Source organism: Geotrypetes seraphini, chromosome 18, assembly GCF_902459505.1.
Source record: "Geotrypetes seraphini chromosome 18, aGeoSer1.1, whole genome shotgun sequence".
Classification (NCBI taxonomy): Eukaryota; Metazoa; Chordata; class Amphibia; order Gymnophiona; family Dermophiidae; genus Geotrypetes; species Geotrypetes seraphini.
Window position 1 is genome coordinate 31744670 of NC_047101.1, and position 23163 is coordinate 31767832.

The window sequence follows — 23163 nt, forward strand, 5'->3', positions numbered from 1 at the left end:
AAATACTGACTATAATTAAGGAAGAAACTAAGGATTTTACACTGATGTTGTTATCCATCTGGGAACAAATGACCTGGCCAACAACTCCACACTTGCAGCACAGAAAGCTTTTCGGGAGCTTGGTGAGGGTTTGAAACCTTTTGTAAAGACTTTAGCTTTTTCTGAAATACTGCCTGCGTATGAAAAGGGAGAGCAAAGAGTGAAAAACATAGAGGACTTTAATAGATGGCTCAAAGCCTGGTGTCTTCACCTGAAATACTGCATCCAACATTGGTTGCCGTACATGAAAAAGGACATAGTACTACTCAAAGGGTCCAGAGAAGAGTGACTAAATTGGTTAAGGGACTGGAGGAGTTCCCGTACAATGAGAGTCTAGAGAAACTGGGCCTCTTCTCCCTTGAGAAGAGAAGACTGAGAGGGGACATGATCAAAACATTCAAGATATTGAAGGGAATTGACTTAGTAGAGAAAGAGAGATTGTTCACCCTCTCCAAGGTGAAGAGAACGAGAGGGCACTCGTTAAAGTTAGAAGGGAAAAGATTCCGTACAAATGTAAGGAAGTTCTTCTTCACCCAGAGAGTGGTAGAAATCTGGAACGCTATCCCGGAGGCTGTTATAGGGGAAAGCACAAGGTTGGATAAGTTCCTACTGGAACAGAACATACGCAAGTAAGGCTAGACTCAAATAGGGCACTGGTCTTTGACCTAAGGGCTGCTGTGTGAGTGGACTGATGGGCATGATGGACCAATGGTCTGACCTAGCAGCGGCAAATCTTATGTTCTTAATGTGATGAAGTTTTTATTGATGTATATATTACACTGACAGGATTGCAGTATGTTATGTATTGTTGTATTGTTTTAAATTATGTTTGTAATATTGTAATCCACCTTGTATGAAGGTGAAATATACATAATAAATTATTAACTATAAACCTTGATGGGCTTGCCTGTTCAAGTTGCATGCTAGTAAATAGTGTGAATAATAATAATAATATTTTCTAGTACTGATTTCCTGCGATTTTGTACATACCCTGACAATATACTTGTATATCAAGAACACACTGATCAGCACAGCCACATTGGCTATCAGGGAGAAGAACGCTAAATACTTCAGATTCTGGATGAATGACAGCAGGATAAAAAAAGGCAGGAAGATCAGCATGTAGAATCGGGAGTCCATAGTATTCGTTATCAGCCCCGTCTCATTGGAATGGCAGTCGCTGGTTGTAGCATGGGCTGCTTCAACAACCTGCATTTATAAATTGACACAGAAAGGTGATAAAAAAGGTGAAATGGCAGTGCTTTTTTGCCTCCTTGCTGTGCTGAGCAGTAGTATGGTACTCACTGATGACTTTTGTACATTAGACAGATTCTCTGAAATACTTAACAAATGAACTGTCACCAACAAGCCAGGTCATGTTCTAGCTGTGACAGCAATGCCAAAGCTGACAAAACCCAAGTGTGAGTGTGTGATATAATTTACATAGTAACATAGTAGATGACGGCAGATAAAGACCCGAATGGTCCATCCAGTCTGCCCAACCTGATTCAAATTAAATTTTTTAATTTTTTCTTCTTAGCTTTACCCGGTACTGTGCTTGGGTTCCAACTGCCAAAATCTCTGTTAAGACTTACTCCAGCCCATCTACACCCTCCCAGCCATTGAAGCCCTCCCCAGCCCATCCTCCACCAAACGGCCATATACAGACACAGAAACATAGAAACATAGAAGATGACGGCAGCCCATCAAGTCTTCCCACTCTGCTTACCCACCCCCTGTCTATGCCCTAATGACCCAATTTCCTTTTCTTGATCCTCATAGGGATCCCACATGGGTATCCCATTTATTCTTAAAGTCTGGCACGCTGTCTGCCTCGATCACCTGCACTGGAAGCTTGTTCCAATGATCAACCACTCTCTCTGTGAAGAAATACTTTCTGGTGTCGCCATGAAATTTTCCACCCCTGAGTTTGAGCGGGTGCCCTCTTGTGGCCGAGGGTCCCTTGAGAAAGAAAATATCATCTTCCACTTCGACACGTCCCGTGAGGTACTTAAATGTTTCGATCATGTCTCCCCTCTCCCTACGTTCCTCAAGAGTGTAGAGCTGCAATTTGTTCAGTCTCTCTTTGTACGAGAGACCCTTGAGCCCCGAGATCATCCTGGTGGCCGTCCGTTGAACCGATTCAATTCTGCGCACATCTTTACTGTAATGTGGCCTCCAGAATTGCACACAGTACTCCAGATGAGGTCTCACCATGGCCCTGTACAACGGCATTATGACTTCAGGCTTTCGGCTGACGAAACTTCTATTGATACAACCCAATATCTGCCTTGCCTTAGATGAAGCCTTCTCCACTTGATTGGCAGTTTTCATGTCTGCACTGATGATTACTCCTAAATCTCATTCTGCTGAAGTCCTAGTTAAAGTTTCTCCGTTCAAGAAGTACGTCCTGCATGGATTTCCGCTTCCGAGGTGCATGACCTTACATTTCTTAGCATTGAAGCCTAGCTGCCAGGTTGAGGACCAACTTTCCAATGTAAGCAGGTCCTGCGCCATATAATTCTGTAAACTGCATTCACTTACTATATTACATAGTTTGGCGTCATCGGCGAATAGTGTTATTTTACCTTGAAGCCCTTGAGTCAGATCCCCTATGAATATGTTGAAAAGGAGTGGACCCAGGACCGAGCCCTGCGGCACTCCACTGGTCACCTCCGATGTTTTAGAGAGGGTACCATTAACCACCACCTGCTGAAGTCTGCCACTCAGCCAATCATTGACCCATGCAGTTAGTGTCTCTCCTAACCCCATCGATTCCATCTTGCTTAGCAGCCTGCGGTGTGGGACACTATCAAAAGCTTTACTGAAGTCCAGGTACATGACGTCCAAAGACTCTCCCAAGTCCAACTTTCTTGTTACCCAGTCAAAGAAGCTGATGAGATTGGATTGGCAGGACCTACCCTTGGTGAATCCATGCTGACTGGGATCCCGAAGATTCCCTTCATTCAAGATCGTGTCCAATTTGCTTTTAATTAGTGTTTCGATGAGTTTGCACACTATTGATGTGAGACTCACCGGTCTATAATTCGCAGCCTCTGCCCTGCAACCCTTTTTATGCAGAGGAACGACATTAGCTAATTTCCAGTCCAGGGGAACTTTCCCCTTACTTAGGGAGAGATTGAATAGCTCAGCCCAGCCCAGTACTTGCCTTAGTTCAATATTTAATCTTATTTTCTGATTCTAGATCATTTGTGTTCATCCCACGCTTCTTTGAACTCAGTCACAGTTTTACTCTCCACCACATCTCTCGGGAGCGCATTCCAGGCATCCACCACCCTCTCTGTAAAATAGAATTTCCTAACATTGCCTTTGAATCTACCACCCCTCAACCTCAAATTATGTCCTCTGGTTTTACCATTTTCCTTTCTCTGAAAAAGATTTTGTTCTACGTTAATACCCTTCAAGTATTTGAACGTCTGAATCATATCTCCCCTGTCTCTCCTTTCCTCTAGGGTATACATATTCAGGGCTTCCAGTCTCTCCTCATATGTCTTCTGGCGCAAGCCTCCTATCATTTTCGTCGCTCTCCTCTGGACCGCTTCAAGTCTTCTTGATACAGGGCCTTGCAATAATCTTCACACTCTTGTACACTTTTTACAATTCAAAATGCATTAAGGAAGTGTTTCATTGATCTACAAGATATTCCTAATGAATATGCATCACTTGTTAATAACAAAGCTATTCTCTGAATTTTTCTACTTCAAATTATATTTTTATTTTTTCATTTTTCTCCATAAACCCTCATAATACACCTTTTTTCATTTATAATTGTAATATCAATATAATTATCTCAAGAAAGATATAGTGGCTAGAAAAGGTTCAAAGAAGAGTGGCCAAGATGGTAAAAGGGATGGAACTCCTCTTGTATGAGGAAAGACTAAAACGGTTAGGGCTCTTCAGCTTGGAAAAGAGACGGCTGAGGGGAGATATGATTGAAGTCTACAAAATCCTGAGTGGAGTAGAACGGATACAAGTGGATCGATTTTTCACTCCATCAAAAATTACAAAGACTAGGGGACACTCGATGAAGTTACAGGGAAATACTTTTAAAACCAATAGGAGGAAATTTTTTCACTCAGAGAATAGTTAAGCTCCGGAATGCGTTGCCAGAGGATATAGTAAGAGCGGATAGCATAGCTGGTTTTAAAGAAAGATTTGGACAAATTCCTGGAGGAAAAGTCCATAGTCTGTTATTGAGAAGACATGGGGAGGGGCGTGGCTTGGAGTTGCAGTAAGATGATCGGGTGATAGTGCAGCTCCTCTACAACAGGTTAAAGATATAAGAAAATAAGCTGTTCATTTCAATTATTTGAACTATTCCTGCATTCGCCTTTGGTATTATGGCATCGAGTAAACAAATGAAGGGGGAAATAGCCGGTACGAGTGCTGGTTCAGCGAAGAGATCAAAAATAGATCTGGTGACTCCTTCAAAAGTACCGCTGCAAAGAATGACGGCATTGACATCGGAGCTGAGCTTAGACAAATTAAGGAAATAGTTTTGGGTAATTTGCTAAAAATACAAGAGGCGACTGATGAAGTGGCTAGCCTCACACGACGAATGGCAGCTATGGAAGTGAAAGTGGATCAGATAGAGGGAAGGACTGAGGCGAACAAATTTGAAATTCGGCAGTTAAAGGCAGAAAGAAAAATAATTGAGAACTTGTCAAAAGATCTTAAAGACTGCATTAACTGTGGAAAAAGAAATAACTTGAGAGTAATAGGGCTCCCGGAAGGAGTAGAAAAAAATGATCCGGTGGCATTTTTAGAGAAATTTTTACCTTAGATCTTGCCGCTTAAATTTGCATACCCGATGGAGTTTGAAAGAGCTCATAGGATACCGACTCGGAGGTTAAATAAACAGCTGGGACCGCGTCCTTTAATTTTCAGGTTATTGAGATATCAGCAAGTGATTGAAATCCTCAGGTTGGCAAAAGAAAATCAAAATTTAAAGTGTCAAGACTTTGCAAAGACTACTGCACAAAAAAGAAAGAAATTGTTGGAGCTGAGGCCAAAATTGAAAAGTATTGGTGCTAGGTATGGGCTGATATATCCAGCCATAATGAGAGTCACATATGATAACAAGACTTTCAGTTTTGAGGACCCTTCTAAATTACAGGAATTTTTGGATAATTGTGAACATCCCATGTCTTCATAAATTACTTTTATTGGTGGAAATCTAAAGGTTTGGATGGATGGAATCTTTTCAAACTAACAATCTAAACGGTCATGGATATTAGCTGTAGATGTCAACATTCTCTTTTATTTGTCTGTTTGGTTTATTCATAACTTATAGAAAATGCTTTGTGGATAATTATGCACATCATACAAAGTGTATGCTGTAATAGATGTGCAGAAGTTGCTGAAGTATAAACTGGAGTGATGGATATGAAGACATTTATGGAATTGCTCTGAGTGAATTTGTTTCTTTCTTTGTTTTTTGACTTCCTGGCGTTTGTTCTAAATTGAAAGGGGAAAGGTTTAGAACAAACGCCAGGCAGTTCTTTTTCACTCAGAGGGTGGTGGATACATGGAACGCGCTACCGGAGGATAAGCAGAAGCACACTACAGGGCTTCAAAGAGGGTCTGGACAGGTACCTGGAGGACAAAGGGATTGAGGGGTACAGATAGGAGTAGAGGTAGGTAATAGGGAGAGGATTAGAGGCAGTTACAAAATTAGTCATGGACACTGTTCAGGCAATTAGGCCTGATGGACCGCTGGGCAGGATGGACCTCTGGTCTGACTCAGCGGAGGCAACTTCTTATGTTCTTATGACTGCTGTAGTGGTCACAAAATCCTTCTATTGACTGATCTCTGCTCTCCTGTTTGGTTGAGGTACTGCGTGGGATTGTATGCTGATCATATTTCTGGTTTTTGTTGGATTTGTTATGATCCTGAAGGTTTGACTGAAATGGCTAAGCATAGTATGATGCTCTTGGATTTGTATTTCATATAATTGGCATCATTCTAATGCTTCTTGCCTAATCTGAAGTTGATTTATATGGAGAGAGTATTTTATTTGTTTCGCTGAAAAGGAGTCCAAGCCCTCTTGCCCCGCTGAGGGCCAGAAGGGAGCCCAAGCCCTCCTGGTCCAGCCGATGCTCTACCCCCACCCCCCACTACATTACGGGCAGGAGGGATCCCAGGCCCTCCTGCCCTTGACAAACCCCCCTCCCCCAATGTCCGCCCCCCCCAGAACCCCCGATCGGCCCCCCTCCCAGCCGACCCGCGACCCTCTGGCCGACCCCATGACCCCCCCACCCCACTTCCCCGTACCTTTAGGTAAGTTGGCCGGACAGACGGGTGCCAAACCCGTCCATCCGGCAGGCAGTCCTCCGACGAATGGGGCCGGATTGGCCCAGCCTAACCAAAGCCCCGCCTACTGGTGGGGCCTAAGGCGCCTGGGCCAATCAGAATAGGTAGAATCAGTAGAGTTCTATAAGTCTTTTCAAAGTACATTGTTGCCCTATTTATTAAATTTATATTTGACCCAACTGAATAAAGGTTGTATTGCAGGTACTATGGCAGAATCATTAACTATTGTTTTGCCAAAGATGCCACATTGGTTTCAAATTACAGGCCTATTTCTTTAATTAATGTCGATGGGAAATTATTGGCTAAACTTTTAGCCTTACGTTTGAAAAAGGCTCTTCCTTACATAATTGGTATGCACCTAACGGGTTTTGTTGCTCAGACACACTCTTCTAATAATACCAGATTGGCTCTTCAGATGTTATATTTAACAAAGGACCTAAAAGATCCGGCCTTTTCTGTGTCCTTAGATGCGGTAAAAGCTTTTGATCGAGTAGAATGGGTCTTTATGTACCAGGCTATGGAGTGGTTTGGTATGGGTTCAGGATTTATACAAATGATTCAAGCATTGTATAGCTCCCCTGTTGCTAGATTATATATTAATAATAATTTTTCAGAGTCTTTTAAGTTGCAAAGGGGGGTTAGACAAGGTTGTCCTCTGTCTCCTTTGCTTTTTGATATAGTACTTGAACCCTTGTTATTAGCTATTCAACAGGTGGGGGGAGATACAAGGTATTCCATATTCTGGAAAATAATATAAGGTATCTGCTTATGCAGATGATATACTGCTTCATTTGAGGAATCCTGAAACAACCATTCCATGTTTGCTTGATTTGATTGAGAAGTTTGGGAAATTCTCAGGATATAAAATAAATTGGAATAAATCAGAAATTTCTTCCTTTAAATGTGCACTGTATAAAAGGTTTATTTGATTCATTTCCTTTTATTTGGAAGGTGGAAGGAATAAAATATTTAGGTATTTGGATAAAAAACACATTTGAAGAGATAATGAGAGTGAATGAAAAAACTTTATTACAAAAAGTTACAGAATTGTGTGAACAATGGAATCCGTTGCATCTGTCTTGGTGGGAAAGAGTCCAAACTGTTAAGATGATGATATTGCCTGTTTGTTACCAAATGGGTATGATACCAGTTTTTTTTTCAGGGGTCTTTTTATAAAAAGTTAAAACAGTATTTTGTCTAAATTTATTTGGCTGGGTAAAAGAGTAAGAATTGCTTTAGTGACCTTACAAAAGCCAATTGCGGAGGGTGGGGTAAATTTTCCAAATTTTTATAGGTACCATCAATCCTATATCTTGCGCCAAGGTATGTATTGGGTCCTCCCAGAACTCATGGAAAAGCTACCTGATTGGTTATGGTTAGAATGGCAGCTCATGTTTCCTATTAGGCTTTGTCATCTTCTCAGTATTAAAATGCCTAGGTTGCGGAAAAACAATAAGATATTAATGGACACATGGAAAACTCTAAGATATGTTAATAATTTAACACCTCTTCCAATTCAAAAATCTACATATCAAAATATCTGGCTAAATTCCAGGATCCAAATTGGCGGTTTTAAGATTGTCTGGAAGGATTGGATTAAAGCAGGTATACGAACCTTAAATGATGTTATATCTGATGGTAAACTGCTGCAAATAAAATTTGGTCTTGATAAAAAACAAAGTTATAAATGGTTGCAACTGAAGCAGGCTATTCAGGCAGGGTTCCCTGAATGGAAATCTCTTAATAATCAATTTAGTTTAGATTTCCTATGCTTTCAGGCAGACTTCTTGGGTCACCAAGCCGCGCAGTGGTATAAATTATTATCTGGCTATGTAAATAAGAAACCAAAAACTGGACTTAGAGATATTTGGAGCATTGAGATTAAGCATCAAATTAATGCATCTCAGAGGCCACGTATTTGGTCCTGGAGGATGAAGTATACAATGTCTGCTTCTATGAGGCAAACATGGTTTTTCCTGTTGCATAGAGCACTCTGGACCCCTGTTTGTTTACAAAAATTGGATTGCTCTAGGTCTAATAGATGTTGGCATTGTAACCTTGATGCTGGAACTTTAGATCACTTGTGTTTTACTGTCCATTCATTAAAAATTTTTGGATCTCTATTTGGGATCAAATAAATCATGTATGTAGCATTATCATACGACACAATTTTATTTGGCATGCTGATGAGAAATAAGCCTCAAATATCTGCTAATAATAATAAGCTTTTGATGATATTGACAGGAGTTGCCATTCAACAAATAACGTATAACTGGAAAGATTGTACAAGGCTGAATTATTGTTTCTGGTGGAATTTAGTATGTCATGTGTTTAAAATGGAAAGAGCGTTGGCAGTTCAAAAAGGTTACTATAATAAATTTAAGGATGTGTGGGGGCTATTTTTAAATTATTATAATGAATAATTTACACTTTTCCCAATTCTAAGTCTTACATGTGGATCGGGGGGGGGGGGGTGGATTTCTATTAATAATGTATATGAATGATAAGATATTATATTCATGTGGTATATTTTTGCTGTATATGGAAGTGGGAGGGGGTGGGGGTTATATCTTTTTGTTGTATGATATGGTAGAGTTTCAAGTGGTATTGTATTCTAATTGTTTGATATTTACTGTACACGTTGTGAATTATAAAATGAATAAAGAATTTAAAAAAAAAAAAAAAAAGAGAGAGAAAGACATGGGGGAAGCCACTGCTTTCCCTGTATAGGTAGCATGGAATATTGTTACTCCTTAGGTTTTGGCCAGGTACTAGTGACCTGGATTGGCCACCATGAGAACGGGCTACTGGGCTTGATGGACCATTGGTCTGACCCGGAATGGCTGTTCTTATGCTCTTATGTGTGCCAAGTATAGGACAATCAAGCCATTGTAACATCACTAATGAGGTTGATTCTGAGGCACTGTGGCGTGAGGCGTTATGACATCACAATCTCAGCTCTGGAATGTGGCTCTCATTGGGGTTCCGGAATGTTGCTCTTCTTTGAGATGCTGGAATGTTGCTACTCTTTGGGTTTTGGCCAGGTACTAGTGACCTGGATTGGCCACCATGAGAACGGGCTACTGGGCTTGATGGACCATTGGTCTGACCCAGTAGGCTATTCTTATGTTCTTAATTATAGTATTATAAATAACTTTCTCGTGAACCGCCAGCTATCACTCATACCACTCATTCACTAACCCCACTCATACATCCAATAGCAGCAATAATAGCTTAATTATTACAAATCAACTTGAGAGCTGAAAAACTGTTACATAGTACGCTGTACGCTGAGTGATATTAGCAAGTTCCTGGAGAAGTGAGGAAAGAGGGGACTCGTGGAGTGCCTTGAGTGGAACCAATGACTGGCTGTTTCGAACATTGGATTATTCAAATCCCCTCTTTATTCTGAACTTTGCAACTAATCGATGGTTACTTTGCAACAGTTTTGCTGCTATCAAGTTGATTTGTAATAATTAAGCTGTTATTGCTACTATTGGATATATGAGTAGTATGAGTGGTAGTTGGAGGTTCCCGGGGAAGTTATTTATAATACTATAATTATATAGATATTACAATTATAAATGAAGAAAAGGTGTATTATGAGGGTTTATGGAGAAAAAATTATTTGAAGTAGAAAAATGTATCTCAGAGAATAGCATTGTTATTAACAAGTGAAGTTAAAAAGAAGCTATCTAATTACAGTAAAAGTCCTGTCGCTATTTATCTTAGGTTTATTTCTAATGAATATGCATGAGGCAGATTTGCATATAATAGAGGTGGCAGACATGCAAATCTGCCTCATGCATATTCATTAGGGATATCTTGAAAACTTGACTTGCTGGTGGCCCCCCAGGACAGGTTTAAGAACCATTGTGCTAACCCATGGCCGGATAAAGTTCTTAATATCTGAGAATAATGCTTCCTGCCAGCCAATGAACATCCATGCAGTCGTGTCCGACCCTTGGATACTCTGTAGGCCAGTCCTGGCCATGCTTCCCTGTTTTTCACAGCTTCTTTCAATTGCTTGATGTTCATTCCCTTGTGATTCTTGATGGTATCCAGCCAACGGGCCTTTGGTCTTCCCTGCTTTCTTACCACTGACCATTAAGAGTAGGACTTCTTTCTCTAGTGAATTCACCCTCATCACATGTCCAAAATAGGTCAGTTTCTTTCTGGTATTCTTGCCTTCCAGGGACAACTCTGGGTTTATAAGATCAAGAACATCTTTGTTGGTGATCCTAGCTGTCCATGGGATGAATACTGACCCCCCTATGAATACTCCCAACAGTTGACTACAGTAGGAGCTGCTAAACATAGCCCACATGCAGTGATAAGTGTCCTCTCACTTTTCACATGTAAACCACCCAGAAAACAGGTGGATGAGCATTTACAAACAGAAGAAAAATAAATAGACAGACAAAACAAAGATATTTAGATCAGGATCTGTTTCCCTCTTCAAAACTCATGCATCCATACCTGCTTCACGTTGTCAGCAAGAAAAACAATGTAAACACAACACAATCCCAGCTGCATGACAACCAATAGGAAATCAACAATCCACCTGCAATTGAAAAACAAAGAGAGCCAGTCAGAAATCCATATACACTGTAGACAAAAAAAAAATCCCCTTAATTAAATGTATGGTGATTTCTTAAGTTAGTTCAATAAAAAGCTTTGGAGGTAATTCTGGGAAGAGCACCCAAAGGAGTGCCAGAATATGTACACTGAAAATGATGGCATGAAGCAGTATTTTATAAGGCATGGCTTGTATTTATTGTTTCTATAAAGCTTTTATCCTGCTAACTAATGACTATGAAGCCAATTCAGAGTGGTTTACATGAGCAGCTTTGATGGACATATGAACATTAACTTTAGAACATGAGTTACAGGAAGCGATATCAGTGAGAGTGCAGCACAGCAGAGGGAAGTCTGTGGGGTCAGAGCAGGAAGCAAATAGATGTCACTGCTCTTGCCTGCAAAGGTGATGAGGTTCAGGAAGGGGGAGGTTTAGAGAAGGGGAGTTTCCAGCTATGGGTCAGTGAGTGGGGGCAATGCCAGATCCAGGTATGAGAGGGGAGAAAGGTGGCCACTGCTGAATTGTCTTGGGTGGGCCTGAGCCAAGAATGGGTGGCCCACCCATAAGTACACCACTGCCTAAGATGCATTGTACACAGTACCATGTGGTCACAAACACGGCATGTCAATGGCAGGTGTTAGAACAGGGGTAGGCAATTCTAGTCCTCGAGAGCCAACTCCACTTTTCTGGATGAATGAGAGCCACTTTAAAGAAGCGACACCCCCTCCCTTGTTTTTTCCCCTCCCTCTCTTACCTTCTTCTTAAATTTTATTTTTATTTCTCATTGCCCCAACCCCAGTACCTCTCGTACCAAATTTGTCTATGTCTCGTCAGTCACTTATGTTATATTTATGAAATGTCCCCCCTTTAAAAAATTGTACCTTAATTTTTGTATTGTAAACCGACCAGATACTCGCTGATGGTCGGTATATCAAATATAGAATAAACTTGGAAACCACGCCGTGTTCCGTCACAGCCAGGCCTTGTTCTGCCTCTGGCCACGCCCCGTTCCATCCCTAGCCCTGCCCCATTCCTCTCCCAGCAAGCTTCATCTTTTAATTCCTGACCTCTGGACCATGTCTGAGGGCCTCTGAGCATGTGCAGATGTGAGTGACATCATCCGCACATGCTCAGAGGCACTCCAGACGCGGCCAGAGCTTTCCAAAACCCAGACAAACTGCTGGGTTTTGGAAAGTCCATCTAGGCACCCAGACAGTCCTCTAAAAAGAGGACATGTCCGGATTTTAGAGGACATCTGGTAACCCTAAGTAGCACTGCCCTAAGGTAAGCCAGGCTGGCAAGGACAATAGGAGCTGAAATTTCATATTCTGTTCTGTATCTCATTGGTTTTCTCTCTCACAATTCACATAGGCAGTGACAGTATATTGCAGAAGTGGTATACAGTTTCATGGAATAAAAGCATGAGGCCTTTCCAACCAGCAGAACCAAAGAATGAAAACAATTCTGTACCTTGCCCAAATTGAGTGTGCCCGAAGCCATGTGCTAGGGGTGGCCTCCATCGCACATGCCACTGTGCATCCATAATCCAGTAAAATGTACTGCTTCCTGAGGGGGAAAATGTTTATTAGCACCTCATCTCTCCTCAAACAGCATATTCATTAAAAAAAAACACTCAATTACATCCAAAATTATACTCCCAAGCTTAGAAACAATAAATCAATAGAAGGATACAAAAAAATAAATCAGGAAAAAATATACAGTAAAACCTTGGATTGCAAGTAATTTGGTATGCAAGTGTTTTGCAAGACAAGCAAAACATTTTATTAAATTTTAACTTGATATACAAGCAATGTCTTGCAATACAAGTACAGTAAAACCTAGGTTTGCGAGCATAATTCATTCCAGAAGCATGTTTGTAATCCAAAGCACTCGTACATCAAAGCGAATTTCCCCATAGGAAATAATGGAAACTCAGCCTAAAACTTTAATAGAAAATACTATACGTACTTGGGTTTTTTTTCCAATTCTTTATTCATTTTTTTTTCATCTTCCATCAAGTGTTCAATATTACATAGAAACATAGAAATAGACGGCAGGTAAGGGCCACGGCCCATCTAGTCTGCCCACCCCAATGACCCTCCCCTACCTTTCTCTGTGAATAGATCCCATGTGTCTATCCCATTTGGCCTTAAAATCAGGCACGCTGCTGGCCTCAATAACCTGAAGTGGAAGACTATTCCAGCGATCAACCACCCTTTCAGAGAAAAAGAATTTCCTGGTGTCCCCGTGCAGTTTCCCGCCCCTGATTTTCCACGGATGCCCCCTTGTTGCCGTGGGTCCCTTGAAAAAGAAGATATCTTCTTCCACCTCGATGCGGCCCGTGAGATACTTGAATGTCTCGATCATGTCACCCCTCTCTCTGCGTTCCTCGAGTGAGTACAGCTGCAACTTATCCAGCCGTTCCTCGTACGGGAGATCCTTGAGTCCCGAGACCATCCGGGTGGCCATTCTCTGGACCGACTCCAGTCTCAGCACATCCTTACGGTAATGCGGCCTCCAGAATTGCACACAGTATTCCAGGTGGGGCCTCACCATGGATCTATACAACGGCATAATGACTTCAGGCTTACGGTTGACGAAACTCCTGCGTATGCAACCTATGATTTGCCTTGGATGAAGCTTGCTCCACTTGATTGGCAGTCTTCATGTTCTCACTGACGATCACCCCTAAGTCTCGTTCTGCTTCAGTTCTTGTTAGGATCTCGCCATTAAGGGTGTAAGTCTTGCATGGATTTTGGCTGCCCAGGTGCATGACTTTGCATTTTTGGGCATTAATTCATACACATCACTATACTACTATACGTACTTGTATTGCAAGACCTCGCTCATTTAGAATCATTACTACACTCCCACAGTGTCAGAGAGATAAGAACCATCGGCTCAGTTGTGATGTGGCGCATGTATACTGTATTGTATACTCATTGCAAGACTTTGCTTATTTAGAACAGAGAAGAACCATCGGCTCAGTTGTGATATGTGTACACTTCTCCCTCTGTATTCGCAGTTTCAGCATTCGCGGTTTCGATTATTCATGGTTTTTAGCTTGCTGGCTCCTCCCCCCAATTACATCAGCTTGCATAGAGAAATCGCTGATTCCAAGCGTTTACAGAGAAAATAGCTGATTCCCAGCACTTTCTTCACCGTATTTTGCCTCTCCTTCAGGAACAGGCCAGGTTTCCCACCATGTTATTTGTGGTTTCAGCGAATAACATATGAAAAAGTTATTTGTGGTTTTTCTGTATTCGTGGGTCTGTTAATCCCCTATCACAGAGAATATGGAAGGAGAAGTGTATACTGTATGTACTTGTATTGCAAGACGTTGCTTGTATATCAAGTTAAAATTTAATAAAATGTTTTGCTTGTCTTGCAAAACACTTGCAAACCAAGTTACTTGCAATCCAAGGTTTTACTATACATATAGAGGGGCATAATCGAAAGGAATGTCTAAGTCCTTTTTGTCTAAGTCGCAGGTCGTCCAAAGTAAAAAACAGCCTAGGACATATTTTTGAAAAATACGTCCAACATTTTTTTTCTTTCGAAAATCGTCTAATTATACATCCTGCCGATCTGATCGTCCAAGTCAAAAACGCCTAGAACAAGCCCTGTTGGACATGGGAGGGGTCTGCAAAGTGATGGAATGAACACCCAGACATGGCTCCCTTATAGGTCATGGTAAGTCCCCCAAACCACCTCCAGAATCCCCTAGACCACTTATCTACCACCCAAAATAGCCCTTATGGCTGCAGGATCCACTTATATGCCAGTAAAAAAGGGTTTTGGGGTGTATAGGGGAGTGCACATGTTTAAGTATCAATGCAGTGATTACAAGGGCTTATGGGCATGGGTCCTCCTCTCCATGAGTCCCTAACCCACCCCCAAAATGGCTTAAGCCGCCTCTGTGCTGGACTACTAGGCTTTCTTATGCCAGGCTGCCAGGTGATGATGGTTTGGAGGCTGAATTTTAAAGGTGTGATTACGATTTTTATGGGGTAGGGTGGGTCAGCGATCACTGGGGTAGTGTGGGGGTGTCTGTTTTATGTGTTTGCAGTGCTTATCTGGTGACTTTAGGTGGGTTTTTGTGACTTAGACCATGTTTTAAATGGTCTAAGTCACAACATCCAAGTTCCGTCGATCCTGGGCGGAGCGCGGAGGACCTAAATGGTTACCGGGTCCTCTGAGGCTATGGCGATACTCGAGAGGGTTCAGAGGAAAGCAACACGTCTGATAAAAGGTTTTGGAAAACCTTTCATACGCTCAGAGATTGGGAAAATTGGGACTCTTTTCCCTGGAGAAGAGGAGACTTAGAAGGGATATGATAGAGACTTACAAGATCATGAAGGGCATAGAGAGAGTAGAGAGGGACAGATTCTTCAAACTTTCAAAAAATAAAAGAACAAGAGGACATTCGGAAAAGTTGAAAGGGGACAGATTCAAAACAAATGCTAGGAAGTTCTTCTTTACCCAACGGGTGGTGGACACCTGGAATGCGCTTCCAGAGAGCGTAATAGGGCAGAGTACAGTACTGGGGTTCAAGAAAGGATTGGACAATTTCCTGCTGGAAAAGGGGATAGAGGGGTATAGATAGAGGATTACTGCACAGGTCCTGGACCTGTTGGGCCGCCACGTGAGTGGACTGCTGGGCACAATGGACCTCAGGTCTGACCCAGCAGTGGCATTGCTTATGTTCTTATGAGGCGGCTTTCCCACCCGTGTTACAGTTCATGGGGGGGTTGTATAGCTTTGGGGGGGGGGGGGAGGTTTCCCAAGCAACTTTTTGCTGGGCTCATCAAGGGATGAGCGGTGGGCTGGCCGAGATCCATGACTGATTCCACTGTTTTAAATGTTAAACTTATTCTTTTGATAAATTTGCCAGTTGTTATTATGAATTTTAATGCTATCGCTGTACTATCTCTATTTTGTTCAGCTTTTCATTATTGTTAACTGCATAGAACTGAGAGGTACAACGGTATAAAAATAAAATTTATTATTATTATTATTATTACTACGAAGCCTGTCAACTACAGATAAATGTTACATTAGTTCAATTTTAAAGTTTATGGTCATGCTAAGAGATTACATTGTAGCGAGCATTTGCTACGTTGTTAGTTATTACGGTGACCCATTAAATGTGCACACAATTGCGCCACGACAATTGCACGCATGACAAATGTGCGCACTGAATGGGAGGAGACCCATCAAATGCGCTCCGACAATTGGATACTATTTTGTCTTTTTGAGGGTTACAAAGTATTCCTCTATTTTGAGGGGGGACTCCCCCCACTACACCTAAAAGATTCACTTCCTATCTAGTGTTAGGGTAAGGGTTACATGATGATTATCGGAACCCATTACATAACTGGATATCTGGAAAGCCCTGATTTGCTGATTACAAACAATCTGTGTAAGGGCGTACTAAGGCCACTTTCTACTGCAGCTTTGTAAGAAGCTCCTTAATGACTTACCACATTGAGAGAACTTGTGTTATTAACTAAACAAATGGGATTTTGGAAAATTGATGATTCTATGCAAGTACTTCTATAAGAGATCACCTAGTTTTAGGCAGCAACTATGGCATTCTAATCATATATGAGTATACATGGAACCTTACACACACACACACATCACCCCTTATAGAATAGTGACTAGCAGAAACAATCATGCCATGATTTGACGGCATGCACTTTGCCAAGGCAAGGAAAGAAAAGTTAGGAGCTTAGCATTGACTTTCAACATTAGAAACCTGAATTAAGCTTCTAAACCTGGGCAAATGAACGGTAATCCTAAATTTAGGAGAATTTTTAGCTGAAAATTTAGGCTCAGCTATTCATCGGCAGTGCTGACCATTTTGCTCACTGTTGACGGAGTTATTCGTGGATATTCAAAGCCAGGACCTATGCATGTTTTGTCTTTGACTATCTAGCCAGGTAACACATAGCCACTTAAATTGATATTTCAGCACTTAAGCAGCCATTGGCTAGCTCATAAAAACAGGACAGCTTTAATGCGATTCCATTTATGTGCTCAACTTGATTCCTTAAGGGTTGATTATCAGCCTTTAAGCGGCCAAGTACTGACTCTGCCCCCAGAATTCTCTCCAACATAGCCAGCTTTGAGTTAGGTAGTAATTGCAAATTTCAGTGGCACTTAGCTAGTTAAGTGCCACTGAAAATTAGTAGCTAGTCCTTACCAAGCGATTTAATCAGTCAGTGGACTCGCTGGTGTAGTTAGGTGGGCAGGGGGAGGTTGATCTGCCCCAGATGCCATCTTCACAGGGAGCGCTGTCACCTCTCCCCCTGTGCGTACTTCTTTAAATGTTTGCTGATGTAAGCAGCATCTTCTTGGTCGCGGGACCAGGACATGAAGGGAGGAAGCTGAGGATGCCGCGAGTAGCAGGCAGAAGATGCTGCTCGAGGCCGGCAAACATTCCAAGAGTTCCGTAGGAGGGGGCGGGGGACGCTCAAGCGGCAGGGAAGAGTGGGAAGTGCATGGCATGGCGATGCTAGGCACCACTGCCTCAGGCACCAACCTCTCTCGCTATGCCACTGAGTGGACTGCTAAATTACTTGGCCCCTTACACTTCTAAATTTAGCTGAAAATTGTCATCAAATTTATGCTCCATACTTAAGTGCCTTTAATTTAAGGGTTCAGTTATTTTCCAGTGAACTAATTTTGCCCAGAATTGCAAAATGAGACAAAAGTTGGGTTGAGAGCTCACCGTTATTTCTAACTGACACATAAACATCAGAGGAGCTGTTTTTCTTACCTCCGACACAGGTGGTGAGCGCATCTCACCAATAGGTCCATGCAGTGAACTGAAATACCACATATTATTATCAGACTGATAGGACCCAGCTAGAGCAGGGAAGAGAGATAGTGACATGTTCAGTAGGCGCAACAGAGATAAGTAACATAGGAACCATTATTCAGTTGCCAGTGATCAGCGTTTTGCTGACTGCCGACAGCATTATATCTAGAAATCCAATGTCAGGCCATGTCCAGGCTCCAGCATTGAATTTTCAGATATACGGAGCCAGTGAAAATATAGCTGGTTAAGTGATGTGGAGGGGCATTGTTGATATGGCGTCCCAGTCCAAGTTTGGACATTTTGCAGAACACACTCAAAAATCCAGTAGTGAACATGACCATTTTCAAAACAGGAAAACGTTTATCTTTTTATTTTGAAAATGGACATTTCTCAGATATGCTTGTCCTGAGTGTGTATCTCTTTTCAAACCATTTTTGAAAAAAAAAAAGCCCACGTCCATAAGAAAAACACACAAGACAAGCCTTTGGGATGTAGGAGAGATCAGCATTTTTAGTAAACTGGCCACATAGTCATCCCAGCACCCTTGAAGGCACTGCAGTAAACTTTACGTAACAAGGCCCAGAAACACATCTCACCATAACCCCCTTATAGTGTACGGAGAGCCCTCCAAAACCTACTGGACCCAATTATATACCACACCAATAGCTCTTATGCCTGCAGGTGTCACCTATATGTTGGTAGAGTTGGATTTGGGTGGGTTTTGGAAGGCTCACATATTCCACCATATGTGAATTAGTTAGAGTGGGATATGGGCCTGAGTTCCCACTTCTGTTGTTCACGTCACCACCCACTAGGCTACTCCAGGAACCTGCTTGCTACTCTATTAAGATCTGAAGCTATCGTACAACAGTGCTTAGGTGTTGCTTGGCATCCTAGAGGCAGGCAATTTTTACATATGTGGGAACCCTTTTGGAATAGATTACCCCTAGTATCAGGGAGTAGGTTCCTGAACAGATGAATGTCCAGCATTTACTCTATGGTTTGTTTTTCTCTGTCATTTGGGGAAGGGTGAGTAGAGAAGGATAGAGAGGTAGACTTCTCCCTGTATAAAAATTCTTCATTTGTATTGTACAGGTTGAAATTATTATATGCTGTGTTCTCACAGTTAGATTGGCTTTGAACATTCTGAATTTGTATTTGTTTGATTTGTTTGAAGGAATTCAATAAAGAGATTTTAAAAAAAAAGATCTCAATATGTATACTTTGGAGGAAAGGCAGGAGTAGGGTTATATGAGGGAGACATTTAAAAACCTACATGGCATAAATGCGTATGAGGCAAGTCTTTCAATTGAAAGGAAACTCTGGAATGAGGTGGCATAGGAGAGCAGGAGAGCAGTGAATCAGGCAGGAGGAGGCAGAGCCAGAGAAGAGCTTAAGGGGAGGCAGAGAAGGGCGCTAGGAGCGCCGGACCATGTGAGCGCATCTTCGGGGTAGCGGCGAGAGAAGCTCCGCCCACCCCCACCACGTCAGCGACTCGCGACCGGGCTCCTCCATTATAGGAGGCGAGCCAACGGGCGCAGCGCTGATCGGCTGCAGAGGAGAGCAGGAGAGCAGTGGATCAGGCAGGAGGAGGCAGAGCCAGAGAGGAGCTTAAGGGGAGGCAGAGAAGGGCGCTAGGAGCGCCGGACCACGTGAGTGCATCTTCGGGGTAGCGGCGAGAGAAGCTCCGCCCACCCCCACCGCGTCAGCGACTCGCGCCCAGGCTCCTCCATTAAAGGAGGCGAGCCAATGGGCGCAGCTCTGATCGGCTGCAGAGGAGAGCAGGAGAGCAGTGGATCAGGCAGGAGGAGGCAGAACCAGAGAGGAGCTTAAGGGGAGGCAGAGAAGGGCGCTAGGAGCGCCGGACCACGTGAGCGCATCTTCGGGGTAGCAGCGAGAGAAGCTCCGCCCACCCCCACCGCGTCAGCGACTCGCGACCGGGCTCCTCCATTAAAGGAGGCGAGCCAACGGCGCGCAGCCATTTGGCGCGTGGCGAAGGTGAGCGGCAAAGGCGCTCGCCTTAGCAAGAGCGCCTTTGCGTAGAGCCTTGAGGAGAGTCTTGAGGAGAGTCTTGAGAGCCAAACTACACTCGAATAGGTTATCTTAGAGCAGCAACCTATCTTTTTAACCTAAATTACCCCTAATCACCCTTTAGCCTAAACCACCCTAATCACACAAACCACCCCAAATCACACATACTTAACTTACAACTCTCACACTAACTCACATTCAGCCACCCTTCCAGATACCCTCAGCTCTTAACTTCTTATTCTCTCAAAAACCCAAATCTTTCATAACCTCGCACTAGCTATCAGTCGGATTTTTCTAACTCTCTCTCTCTCTCTCTTTTTCTTTTCTAATTTACTGACAGGCAGAACTAACTCAATGGCAGGAAGGACTAGAAGCGCCAAGGCTACAATCAAATCCAGCATTTCAGCCACCATGGGGATCCAGGAGGAGATCACGGACGGCGTGCGGAGGGAGGAGGATTCAGGACAGTGGACAGAGGTCTCCGTGCAGACCGAGTCCATCTTCCGGCACTGCACTACAGTCTCCAAGCAGACAGAGGAGGCCGCTCAGCTGGATGGAGCCCTCATGCAGGAACTATGGAGCCTCAGGGAGGAGGTGGTACGCCTGAGAAGCATCCGAGAGGTGAAGCCTACATCGACGGAGTCGTTCAGGAGTTGTCCCAAATCACAGAGCAGGCTCCGGACAAGTCCATTCTCGAGACGCCCAAATCATCAGCCTTGAAACCAACATTTGGGATACAGGAAATGGCTGGCGGCAATGACTCCTGGCAGTTGGTGACCTCTTCCACAGGTAAACATAGGAGATCCCCCCCCCCTTTTTAAATCTCTTCATCCTCTTCTTTTTCTTCCCAACAGGTCAACCCTACGTCAACCCCTCAACTCATCCTGAGGAACAGATTCCAAATTCTTCAGGAAGAAGCTGACGACATAGTACAGGAGCAGACACAACACGAAGAACAGGAGCAGGCCCAACACGCAACTCCATTTGTTGACCATCTTCCCACCCCAAATCGGAAGAAGCGCAGAGTTATAGTCATTGGGGACTCCATGCTGAGGGGCACCAAGGGACCAATCTGCAGACCGGATACACACTTAAGGGAGGTTTGTTGTCTGCCTGGAGCCAAGATACGGGACGTCACCACCAGCCTTGGTAAACTACTTACACCTCATGACCATTTTCCTATGCTTCTTATCCACATAGGTACGAACGACACTGCCAGAAACACTCCAGAGACCATCGCCAGAAACTTCGGAGCCTTGGGTGTGAGGCTGAAGCAGACGGGTGCGCAGGTAGTCTTCTCATCAATCCTCCCAGTCAGAGGCAAGGGAAGAGCCAGAGAGGAATGTATCCAGAGAACGAACGAATGGCTACAAGGATGGTGTCGGGATATGAACTTCGGATTCCTGGATCATGGAGAGGCGCTGCAAGGACATCAGGGACCAGACGGACTCCATTTGACCAGCAGAGGTAAGAACATCTTCGGACACCGACTAGCCCGCCTGCTTCGCAGAGCTTTAAACTAGGTAAGTTGGGGGAGGGGACCTACTCAGATACTGGTATGGAAAGGAACTATCCTGATGGGATGAGTCGACACTCTGCTTTAGAGGTAAGGATCCACTTTGCAAACATTTCTATAGGAGCCACACAGACTCAGACAGGAAACACCTTACAGGGACTTAGCAAACACAAAGTGTGGAGGGCCATGTATTTAATGTACACAGTTTAGGCAATAAAATTCTAGAACTGGAAACTGAAATAAGAGATGCCAACCTAGACGTGGTGGCGATATCCGAAACTTGGTTCACAGACACACATGGGTGGGATATGACTATACCGGGGTACAATTTACTACGTCAGGACAGAGAGGGCAGGTTAGGTGGAGGGGTAGCACTATACATTAAAGAGGACATCAAAACCGCCAGGATCACAGATGTCAAGTATACCGGGGAGTCCCTCTGGGTAAACCTGGCAAGAGGTGGCAAAAAATGCCTGTATCTTGGTGTGGTATACAGACCCCCAAGACAACTGGAAGACAAGGACGCAGAATTAATTGAAGACATTGAGAATATCACTCTACGGGGCGACACTGTACTGCTAGGGGACTTCAACATGCCTGATGCAGACTGGAACACACTTTCAGCAACAACCAGCAGCAGCAGAAGGCTTTTGACCGCCATAAAAGGAGTACATCTCAGACAGATGGTAACTGAGCCCACTAGGGCCCAGGCGATCCTAGACCTCGTACTCACCAACGGGGAAAGTGTCTCAGAGGTCTCGGTGGGAGATACGCTAGCCTCCAGCGACCATAACATGGTATGGTTCAACCTTGGGAAAGGATTCCCTAAATCAATCACAAAAACAAAGGTACTCAAATTCCGGGGCACCGACTTTGCACGCATGGGAGATTTCGTTCATCAGACTCTGCAAGACCAAGCAGAGACCGGAAATGTGGAAACTATGTGGTCATATCTGAAATCATCCATACACGAAGCAACTAATCGATACATAAAATCGGTAGATAAACGGCAAAGAAACAACAAACCCCAATGGTTCACTGAGGAGATCTCGCACCTCATTAAAGAGAAGAAAAAAGCATTTCTTTCCTACAAACGTGCACAGAGTAGAGAAACTAAAGTAGAATATAAGACCAGATCTGCAGCGGTCAAAGCAGAAGTTAGGGAGGCCAAACTTCGAGTGGAAGAAACTCTGGCAAAAAACATTAAAAAAGGGGACAAATCCTTCTTTAAGTATATCAGTGATAGGAAAAGGAACACAGACGGTATAGTACGCCTTAGACAACCGGACGGAAACTACGCGAAGGCGGATTCCGAAAAAGCCGAACTACTAAATAAATATTTCTGCTCAGTCTTCACCTGCGAGGCACCGGGACACGGACCACAGTTGAAGGCAAAACAAAACGTGGAAGACCTGTTTCAGAATTTTGAGTTCACACCTGGGGATGTCTACAACGAACTGGCAAGACTCAAGGTAAACAAGGCCATGGGACCAGACAATTTACACCCAAGAGTGCTCAGAGAATTGAGAGATGTTCTGGCGGAACCGTTGGCAGTGCTCTTCAATCTCTCACTAAGTACGGGGAAAGTTCCGTTGGACGGGAAAACAGCCAACGTCGTTCCTCTGCATAAAAAGGGTTGCCAGGCTGAGGCTGCGAACTATAGACCGGTGAGTCTCACCTCAATAGTGTGTAAACTCATGGAAACTCTAATTAAGCATAAATTAGATACGATCCTGAACGAGGGAAATCTCCGGGATCCCAGTCAACACGGATTCACCAAGGGTAGGTCATGCCAATCCAACCTTATCAGCTTCTTTGACTGGGTAACAAGAAGGCTG

General features: G+C 43.4%; 1 protein-coding gene across 1 annotated transcript in view; it reads right to left on the minus strand.

The window, feature by feature from the left end:
• Positions 1–23163, minus strand: part of LOC117351842 (proton-coupled amino acid transporter 1-like) — a 78051-nt gene that overhangs the window by 16724 nt on the left and 38164 nt on the right. Inside the window, exons 7-10 of the mRNA XM_033927687.1 lie at positions 17737–17825; positions 12423–12518; positions 10853–10937; positions 1030–1248 (exon numbers count right to left, since the gene is read on the minus strand). Coding sequence (XP_033783578.1) covers positions 1030–1248; positions 10853–10937; positions 12423–12518; positions 17737–17825 — 489 coding nt within the window. The remainder of the gene's footprint in view (positions 1–1029; positions 1249–10852; positions 10938–12422; positions 12519–17736; positions 17826–23163) is intronic.